This window comes from Patagioenas fasciata, chromosome 2 (genome assembly GCF_037038585.1).
Source record: "Patagioenas fasciata isolate bPatFas1 chromosome 2, bPatFas1.hap1, whole genome shotgun sequence".
Lineage (NCBI taxonomy): Eukaryota > Metazoa > Chordata > Aves > Columbiformes > Columbidae > Patagioenas > Patagioenas fasciata.
The window spans coordinates 106,483,644-106,493,896 of record NC_092521.1 but is presented as its reverse complement, the minus strand read 5'-3'; the positions used below and the strand labels follow the sequence as shown (position 1 = coordinate 106,493,896).

General features: G+C 43.3%; 1 protein-coding gene across 3 annotated transcripts; it reads right to left on the bottom strand.

Moving 5' to 3' along the window:
- Positions 1–1,643: 1,643 nt before the first annotated feature.
- Positions 1,644–10,253, bottom strand: HUS1 (HUS1 checkpoint clamp component). 3 transcript variants are annotated; one of them, XM_065832331.2, is made up of 8 exons: positions 9,807–10,249; positions 9,358–9,485; positions 8,638–8,814; positions 7,868–7,975; positions 6,822–6,896; positions 4,475–4,574; positions 4,006–4,137; positions 1,644–3,335 (listed from the first exon to the last, which is right to left on the bottom strand). In XM_065832331.2, exons 1-8 carry the CDS (start codon positions 9,856–9,858, stop codon positions 3,253–3,255), a joined length of 855 nt encoding a protein of 284 aa, XP_065688403.1. In that variant the 5' UTR covers positions 9,859–10,249; the 3' UTR covers positions 1,644–3,252. The 3 variants fall into 3 exon arrangements, with proteins under 3 accessions (XP_065688403.1, XP_071660780.1, XP_065688404.1); XM_071804679.1 differs by lacking the exon at positions 9,807–10,249 and adding an exon at positions 9,638–9,765; XM_065832332.2 differs by lacking the exons at positions 1,644–3,335; positions 4,006–4,137 and adding an exon at positions 4,148–4,313 and having other exon boundaries at positions 9,807–10,253.

The window sequence follows — 10,253 nt, the reverse complement described above, 5'->3', positions numbered from 1 at the left end:
TGGCCGTACACTAACAATATTCCCAACAGGTATATCAAACCTGCAGTTTATTAAATATTGCCAAGAATGCTGATTGATTTTGGATTACACTCCTCCCACCCCCGCTTACATTGGTTTCTGTCATTTGGTTTCAGTTTTGGCTCTGAATTCAAGCAGGTTTAAGCTTATTATTTGCTTTGAGTCATTTTGGGATGCTTTCGTGACAGTTGTCAATCTTCAAGCTGAATGAGCCAGTGAGTATGAGGGCCTTGGTCAGGGCTGAGATATTAGGCAGGCAAAGGGTCCATCCTTATATCCAGAGGTACCCGTGAGTACGGGATGCCTGCAGGACGAGTGTGAATACTGTATGTTTGCTGGCGAGCACCAACCTGGATGATCCAGTGAACAGGGAACACATTCAAGGAGGGTAAGAGGGGCAGGATCTGGGCAGGGGCACTGGAGGGACATACAAATGTGTGTGTGCTTGGGAACCAAGAGAGAATTGTGCATGTGCCTGTATTAACGACCCATCTCTGCCAGATGAAAAGGAAGCAGATACGGCTGCCTGTGCTTGCTTTACATGGGTCCTGTATGTAGATGCAGTAGAAGGTATGGCTTGTCCGTGGCAGTCTGTGACCAGCCACATCAGTATCCTCTGTGTGTGTCCCTAGGACACGAGCTCAGCTTCACTGCTGATTGGACTGCTCGTGGGAAAGCAGCAGCTACATCCCTTAGTCCAGGGCACACACATCCCTGGTACCCAAGGCCGGGCTCCAGTAGCTGTGCAGGAGTCCCAGGCCAGAGCTGCTGGAGGTGGTGGCCACTTCTAACATGTGCATTAGAAGAGTGCTGGAGAGAAGCTGCATGGTCTTGTTATTTTGTAGTCCCACCAGTGGCTGGTAACTCTGTCTGGTCTTGGTGGTTTAAGCCAAAACAAAAATTTTCTGGCATAAAACAATTGTTTTTTCATGTGGAACCAGCTAGGGCTGTCGATGAGAAGTGTTTCTTCTCATTATTGGTGTTAGTGAGCTGCAAGCGTGAGATTTCTCTGGGAGTGAGGAAGAACCAGGAGCAAAGGGTGGCTGCAATGCAGGTGAGGCAGCAACCCTACACAACTGGAGTGCAGGCCCACAGAACCAAAACCAGGGAAGCAGAACCAGGTGGTGAGAGCAACAGCTCCCATTTGAAGCTAATCCAGGAAACCCAAACATCATTTCAGGAACAGAGTTAGGCCCAGGCCCACCTACAACATATTTTAGGGGAGTACAGGATGCCACAGTCTGAGCTGAAATAGGATTTGCGGGCCCATGGACAGTGGGCGGGCAGGGGTCTCTAGTAAGGCTGCTTAGGGCCATTAAGGCCCAATACTGCCCTCAGGGCTCTGACAGCTGGATTCACAGAAGACAGCAGGTTTAAAACTGAGTATTATTTTCCCTCTGATCAGCACATATGTGTCAACTGACTGTCATGGCTAAGCTGTATCTTTGTGCTGGATTTAGGTGGGAAGGGTAAGAAAGCACTGAGGCTGGAGACTTATCCTCTGTTGGTCCATCTAGCCTCCCTGCCTCCAGAATATGAAATGGACATCTCACTGCATACTCCTGACCTGTATCAGCATTACTCTCACTTTCAATTTTTATATAAAAAAATCAAAACAAAACACATTTTCTTGCAACTATAATTTCTGATTTCTTTTTAAAAATAGCAATCATAGAGCCCACATAGCTGCGAGGCCATTATTAGTAGTTCTTCGGCTATATCAGAAAATCCATTTCCATCAGGTTAGACAGAATGCATTTTTCAAATGAGAAAATCCAAAAATTTCAAAGCTATTTTCATCTTACACAGATTTTGGGGTAATTGCAGCTAGCCATGAAAAGTAACAGGATTTGGAATATGCTTTCTGGTTAGTCTGATAAAAATGGTGAAAGAACGCAAAGAAGCATAACATTCCCTGGCTACTGCCTCTCTTTCAGCCTTCTCTTGACCATTCACATCTGCAAGAACAGAAAAATTAATTGTTCCCTTAACCTCAATAAGCCGCTTGGAAAAAAAAAAAAAACAAACAAAACATAAAAAACAACCACTAACACTTCTGACCATGACGAGTATTACCATCTAGCAGAAACTCACAGTTCCCTTTGGCAGCAAAGACTCTCTGTTTCTAGAACAATAAGTTTCACAAGATATTCAACACCTGTGGAACACCAAAAGCCACATGCAACATGGCTGGATAACAAATACAATCACACATGAAATGAAGAGGAAGAGACCTCAGGAGATAAGCAGGGGCAATACTGCTGTCAAGGTAAGACTTAGTCATCCTCTTGGCTGCTCAGCAGCAGAGCTTAGATGCAATCTCACGGTGTCTGACATCATGACGACACAGATTGTACAATGCTTTCCATCTGGAAATGGGAAAAATGTGATCCACAGATAACTTGCCCTTCATTTCAAACCAATTATTGTTTTCACACATGTCCTCATATGATATTCTGTACACAGAGACCTTCACTGCCCACATTAACATGGGAATTCAGACTGTTTATCTCATCCTCTCAAGCCAAGAGCTAAACATATCAGTTCAAGCACTAACTACATAGGTATGTTAGAACAAGTCAGATCAAAAGATCCAGCCAGGTACACACATACGCTGCTGTCAGCATCTGTTACATCCTGCTACATGCCGGCAGCCACAGGAAACTCCTCTGCCTCAGACACATTTCCGCTGCACAACATGCTGCAGCATCAAGTCCATATACATCGCAGAAGTCAACCCAGTACCACTTCAGGAGGGCTGTGCTGGCAAACACCAATCATCTGTCAACCCTCCAGAGGGCTCTCCTGTTCAACAGAGGTGTGATAGCTTGCTTGGAGATCCCTTAACTTGGAGCTGCATTGTACAACACTGAACACACCCACCAGCAGCTCCAGAGGTCAATTGTACCTTTATGTTTGCGAACAAGAAAAAAATATTATGTTAACTTCCCCACAGCTCAGAGCATCCCAAAAATATAAAATTCAGTTTTGCTCTCCATAATGCTCAGAAATGCCAGCTCCCCACAGCTGTGTTTTTCATAACATATAACTCTTCACAAAAATGGGTTTCTGCATGAGGAGATACTTCGCATAATTTCCTAAATGTTGAAATAGTGTCCATCTGATATCTACATCTAACAGCATATCACATGAGAGTACTCCAGCAATTCATGAAAGTTTTCAGACTTTGTGGAAAAGGCCTCAGGTTTGAAAATGACCAAGATTCCAAAACATTCAGGCAAGTGCTGGAATATAATACTGAAGTGAAACATCCTCATGGAGCAAGATGAAGTGGACAATTCTTTTACTTACAATATCTGTAAAGAGAAAAACAAACCAACCAAAAAAAAAGTTCAAAATTACATCTACAAAATGCCACTATAAGAATACAATGCTTCTACCACTTCTGACAGGAAGACTAGACATATCATCTGGTAATATTTAAGTTCTTGAGGGTCTTTGAAGCATCACTAAAAAGTCTATGAAAGCCGATACCAAAAAGGAAATACAAAATTTATAGGTCTATAACGCTATATCCATTATTTAAATCTTCCTTGGGAAATTTTTAGCATCTGCACTAAACTATAACACACATATGTTCTTGGGAAAAGCATACAGTTATGAAAATAGGATATAAATGGCTGCATAGGCTTCTGCTAGAAACAACATATCGTTTCTATGGTTAGAAACACCAGCTGCACAAAAAGCATTTTGGTGCATGATTAGTCTGTCTGAGTATTCAACTTTATACTCATAAAGGGCCTGGCTTAATACTTTTTTAATCTTTTTTTTTTTTTAATACCCCAAACACCTAAGGCCTGAAGCTTACTTCCTAAAAATAGAAATATTAAAAGTCCTCAGGTACAGTAAAAATAGGCAAGTTTCAAATAGACAAAGCAGAAGATAGATATGCTCTTCTTCTGACACTACAGGTACAGCAAACATCCCTCCTTAACTGGAGTTTGTAAAGAGAGCTGATAAACTTACTGCACAATGCTTTTGTGGGATTGACCTGCTGTCCAGCAAGCAACTGCTGCAGTTTCTTGATGTCTATGCGTGCCTCAGCCATGCTTTCCAGATCTCTGTTTTGAGCAGAACTTTGACATCCATCCTCTGATGCTAAGAGCATGAGAACACAACAGACAAAATATCAGGAGTTTCAACACCTATAAGGACACAGCTGATAATCCCTGAACAGCTGATATTCAGATGGGTTGTTTTTCAGAAAAAGCAGTGCAAGAACAGAAAGCCCAGTCTTCCTATGAACTTGTCAAGGATACTGGAAGAGATTCCTCCTGCAAACATAAAACAGGCATTGGCCACTTTTCCATTTGAAAACTTCAAAGTACATGATGCTATTTTGTAAGGACTAACAGAAGGTAAGTACTGTTATCAGCATCACACTTAAGTATACTTGAGATCAGATAGACACAAGAAGCAACTCAGGGAAGCTTACCCCAAGCAGGATTTCCCAAGTCTTTAAAATGTGTTGTTATAGATACTAAGTCAGTTTCTATTTTCAAGTTCATTTCCCCACTCAAGTTTGCTTCAATCACCTGCAATACAATCAATCTCAATTTTAGGCAAACCACTTTTGCACTGCAGAATACAGAAGAATAAAGTGCAGCACTGTCAGAATACAAGCTTCCAGAAGCACTTCACTGTCTTCACAGCTCAACTGTACTTTTTGAACATGGTTTGAACATTTGAATGTTCAGCTACAAAATGCATTTCTCATTATTCCTGTGTGAATTATCCTAGACCAACCTCCCTGATATAAGGAAAAGAAAGAAATTCAATTGCTCTCCAGTACTTCTAGAACAAGTACTGGCTTTGGGAAGTCCATGTGCTGCAGAAAGGGCTTTAGAAATAAGAGACTGAAGCAGAAGAAATGCAGGATTTCCTGCAATTCCATCCAGCTTTTCAACAAACACAAAGGCACCTACACAGTCCACATTGACACAAACAGAAAACAGGATGCACAAAGAGCTGACCTGCAGTTGCCGTGTTGCCTTCCAAGACTCAAAAACAAATAACAGTTGCATCAGAACAGTAACTCCAAGGAGGACTTTGAACTGCTAGAAATGGTGGGAAAGTGCTGAAAGCTTTCTAAGTCCATCCTGACACAGTGTCTAACCATGAGACTATATACAATATAACACAAACCCCAAGCAGATCAAAGGATTCCTAAAGCACATCTAAGCACATTTCTGTAATTAGAAGTCTCAATAATTTTAAATGAGGTTCATATCACAATCAGAATATCCTATAGAATGTGAGATGTCCACAGATGAATGCTCACAAACAATGGCCAAGTACTGTTTGAAAGAACTTTGAAGCCCTTTTTGTAGCACTGATCTTGACCAGTGTTACTACCAGGATGCATCTAGCACAAATATTTAGTTGTGACACTTGATGTTTTTGTTCTTTAATAGCAGGAAATCTTTTAGAGGATGCATGTAGTCTGCCTCCTCTCTTAGAGCTATCAAAGCTGTTTCACAGAGATTTGTTTTCCTGCTTTGGAGCAGGAGGTAAGGAACTTAGGAAGGTGGGTATGGAACGAAAACCTTAAAAAAAAAAAAAAAAAAAACAAACCAACCCCTTTTCTGGCCAACTGCAGAAGGCTTCTTTCAATGATAGGTCCACCAGCAATCCAGGAACCCAGAGTGGACTGGATACTCACCATGTCAGTCTAAAGTACAACCTGACATCCAGCAGCTACTAGTAAGATTTCCTTTAAATCCTAACTCGGGCTTACCTAAAGTTCATTCACACAAATGCCTAACACAAGACTCACTTAACAGGCACTACTTTAATTAAATCACCTGGAAAGTCTCCAGCTTCCTGAAGGACCGCAATTTCATACCTGCTATAAAGAGTGGCCTGTAGCAACACAATGCCATGTTCTTTCAAGTATTCAGTATAAAGAGCACCACTTTCTGGGAAGCCCAGAATGAGCTCTTCAGTGTAAATCCTAAAATAAATCTCATCATTCTCTTCAGGCCTTTGTCCTGGTTTTGTTAAAAAACAAGTTTCTCTTTTAGTGAATTTTGCCTGTCAGCTAAAGCCTTCATGTTAGCTGCATTTTCCTGGAGAACCAGATACATGTTTTGGTAAACCTAGCAATGGAATGCAAACTTATTGATAAGCACGGATGGACATCTCGTGAGAGGGGCAACGAGAAACTGGTGACCAAGAGACTGACCAACACTGTATAACATTCCATTCACATGAATACTTCATATAAAAGTGGGAGATCAAGAGGATCTTGGCCCTTTTTTCCTTTTTCCTTATGGCTGACATGAGGAGAGAACCTTGTTAGCCATCCCTGCGAACTGAGGCCTAGTGAGAGACTGAATCCAGCTCCGGTTGGCTGCAGAGTCTAATCCAGGACTTTGAGTGCCGGCTCTGCAGTTGCTGAGACTTTCAAGATTGGTTTTGTATATTTTGTATTATTTTCTCTATTCTTATTAGTAGCATCAGTAAAACATCTTTAATTTTTCTAACTCTCTTCTCTCTGTCCTTCTTTCCCTCCTGATCACCTGTCCTTAGTGGGAAGGGGGGAGATAGAGGGGCAAAAGGGGGAAGAGGAGGTTAACAATACATCTGCCAGGGTTTTATTGTCACCCCGCAATCTAAACCCTCGACACCCCTACACAGTCTTCAGGTGCCTTTAGTTCAATGACTGACCCATTCCAAAATAAGATATAACACAGGGGTACCAATTGGGTCAGCAGGGAGACATGCTATGTCCAAGATAAAATAAGGTCTGTGAGACACATGCTTGAAGTGCCTTAACTTACAATGGAATTGCTGAGATTCTTCATTCTCTCCACAATGCTCTTCATTGTTTTCAGAACTGGTAGATAAATACTGACCTAGAAAGGCATAAGAACTCCATTTGCAAAGATATTTCATGTGTGACTGGAATCTGATGCATTTATTTCTCCCTTCAATTCTTATTTTGAACTCAGTTATCTATTGAATGCAGGGAGTACAATATTTAACTGAAGTTGGCAAATGACTCAGGGATAGAGGAACTCTTTCCCATTACATCAACAGGCCATCACTCTAGCAGCTGTTTCAGACACACTATCCCAAGTCTGTGCTCAAAATAAAGAGAGGTTTTTGCAGATCAGATTCTCACATGAACCCACAGCTGTGTAACTGAACAGTTACTAGTTACTATTTCCAAAAAGGAAAGAACATGATTCCCGTAGTACTATAATCATCTCTGGAATTGCATCAGTGTAAATCTGAAATAACAGAACAAAATACATCAAGTTTCTACTGTGTCATTTGTCTTCAGAATTTAAATACTCTTAGCTATAGAAATAACAGACATCTATAACCTCAAATGTGAGTACATTTGCACAAAGACCTTTCCTTGAAACTCTGCTAAAAGTCAAAAAGTATACAGAGAGCATATATAAAAATCAGAAAGAAACATGTATATATGTATATATATACATAAATCTGTCAGGTGGGCTATGAATTTCAGAAAGAACAGATTATTTGGGCCACCTGGTACCTAAACAGCTGAAACAGTCTAAACTTGTGTGAGTTGGAGGTGTTCCTGCATAAAGACATACTAGTCCTTTGCTCTTCCCTTCCTCCACCCTGAATATCACAGCAACAACTGGTAAACACCTGCTCACCTTTTACAGGTTCCGGACCCTCTTGTCAAGATAGAGACTATATCCCATTCCTCTCCAAAACTCTAGTCTCCAGACTCCCCTCTTTCCTTTCACCTCCTCTCTAAAACCCACCGGTAGTATCCTTTGCAACAACAGCATTCCACTTGCAACCCCCCCCTTATTCTGTAGGGAAAATAAAAACAGAGGCTTACATCAAAGTCTGGCACACTGGGCTCTCTGAAGTCATTCCATAATCTTCTGGGAATAATCCCCACAGGAATGTCATGTGTCACAATCCTACTGCTGCTTGATAAGGATGGCTTGAGGGAGAGAGAGGATGCTCTTGTGGTTAAAAACAGGACTCAAACTCTGAATTCTAATTTTTCAAACCCACTCTGGAAAATACTGAGTGTCTCAAACACTCAGTTCTAGTTTTCCATAGGTTCCTATCAGTCCATTCCCTTTTGAATAATAAAGAGCTTGTGAGGTATCAGTCATTAGTACCTATAAGCTATTCTTTATTGCTGAAGAAGTGAATCAGTGAAGGGGTGTTAACAACAACAAAAATTCAGAAGACAATAGTTTCAAATGGAATGGCAGGGCAATCAAAAGCAAAACAAAGAGTCAAACACTACACTGAAACTTCCTACACCTAACAGCTTCAATGAGAGGGCAATAATCCACAGAAGATGTAGAGAATGAGGGAAGAGAGAGAAGTAAACATTAGAAAAAGGTGTTTCAATAATGTAGCTTACATTCTTCTTCCACCTCTTCATTGCCTTTGGAAAATACAAAGCTTGTTCTGTGTGCTAGGAACCATGACAGAAAAGGCCAGTGAAAAGGAAAATGGCATGATTTTTCTTTATTTAGTTTTCTAGAATTACACCAAAGACTACTAAAGCTTCTATTTGATCTTAAGCAAAGCCTTTCATTTTTAAGAGTGTTTTCTTAATAATTAAGAGAAAAGCATGGTTGCACTTACTAGCTCCACAGCAACTCTGAGACAGGGACAGTGTTTGTTAGTCAACTTGATCTTCACTGCCTTAGCACTCTGGGCAGTTCTTAATGCTCTCGACAGGTTGTCTGGCACCAACTCTAAATAGATTTCATTGTGCTCTGCAGCTACTCCTTCCATCTGAAATTCATCGAAGAAATTCCCCTACAATTTTTGAAAGTTGGGAAATAAAATAAAGCAAATGAAACAAAAGAAAGACAGAGGGGCAAGTTTCACCTATCAGACTAAAGCTTAGAACTGCATGCGTGCAACAGGAAGCTTTTCTCTGCCTGGCATCACCTGCAGGAATCAAGACAGGGGGCATAAGCATGAAAGTCCACTGCTTCAGGCTAAACCTATTAATTTCAGATCCTCCCCTAACACCTATCAGTCCCCAAAACAAGGGGTATGACAGGTGAGTTATGCTTTCCTGTTTCCAGTTTTGGGCAGGCCCTTGTCGGGGGACCACACACTGAAGCTTTACACTGAAGTGACAACCAAAGTAAAGGGGATGTCTAGCCAGAAACACCAGGCCTGTGCAACTAAAAGACAGTCCTGCAAAACAGAGTGCCTTCAGTGGCCAGACAGGCCGTGAGAGACCTGGCACATGTCAGGTGAATGCTCCGTGTACCAGAAATGCCTCAAACGCCAGACCCAACTGCATTCTCTGGTTTCAACGACGTGGTTATTGAAACTCCCCAGGCTTACCTGGCACAGCTCACACCACATACTGACACCTCCATTTGCTACTTTATCGGAGAGGATGAAATAAAGCTTGCTGACAGTAAGGCGCAGGGTGCAGGTCTTGGCTAACTTGGCGATTGTGTTGATTACACCTGAGGGAGGAAGAAGACGTTAGAGCAGGAGCTGCTTCACACATTTCATCCCAGGGGACAGGAGAGTAACGTTGTCTCCAAAAACGCAGCTCGCGGTGCTGTGGAAACTCCCGAATACCTCGGGACGAAGAAAAGCGCCTCAAGCTGCCTACCCCGGGAAAGACCTCTAGGCCCGAGCCCTGGGCCTCACAGCGCCCGCCACGGTCCCGGGCCGCCGGCGCCGTGAGGCCCTTTCTCTTCGCCCCCGGGAAAGAGGGCCCCGGCCGCTCGCCCAGGAACAGCCGTCCTCCGGCTAGGCCTCTCCCGCCCTGGCAAACTCACGGCTGAAGTGGTTGAGGCAGGCGAGATCAACGATCTTAGCCCGAAATCGCATGACGGCGCCCGGCCTCCTCCGCAGCACAGCCCGCCGCCACTGGCAGGGCTGAGGGCAGGGCTGAGGGCAGGCCCGGGCAGGAGTCAATCAGGGCTCCGCGCAGGGAGGAGCCATCGCAGCCGCCCTCTGCTGTGCGGGGCGGGGAGCGCGGCAGGGGCGGGGAGCCGCGGTGCAGACGGCTCTTGCGGCCTAGCGGCGGCGCGGACGGGCTGATTTGTTGTTGTAGGACTGGCGGTCCCCGGAGAGACGGTCGAAGTGCTCGCCTCAGAGCAAAACCTCTTGGCACCCTTAGGACATACGTATAAATGCAAACATCTGCACGGGCACTGCCCTGACGTCTCGGGGAATTGTCTTCTTCACGTTCAAGTGGCCCGTTTCAGCAGCAGCCATCAGCG

Excerpts from the sequence above, each read along its gene's own strand:
- HUS1 (XM_065832331.2), bottom strand. The coding sequence starts at position 9,858 with ATGCGATTTCGGGCTAAGATCGTTGATCTCGCCTGCCTCAACCACTTC. Across the intron at positions 8,815-9,357 it reads TGTGGTGTGAGCTGTGCCAG|GGGAATTTCTTCGATGAATT; the intron begins GTAAGCCTGGGG and ends CAAAAATTGTAG. Across the intron at positions 3,336-4,005 it reads TCCCACAAAAGCATTGTGCA|ATATTGTAAGTAAAAGAATT; the intron begins GTAAGTTTATCA and ends TTCTCTTTACAG.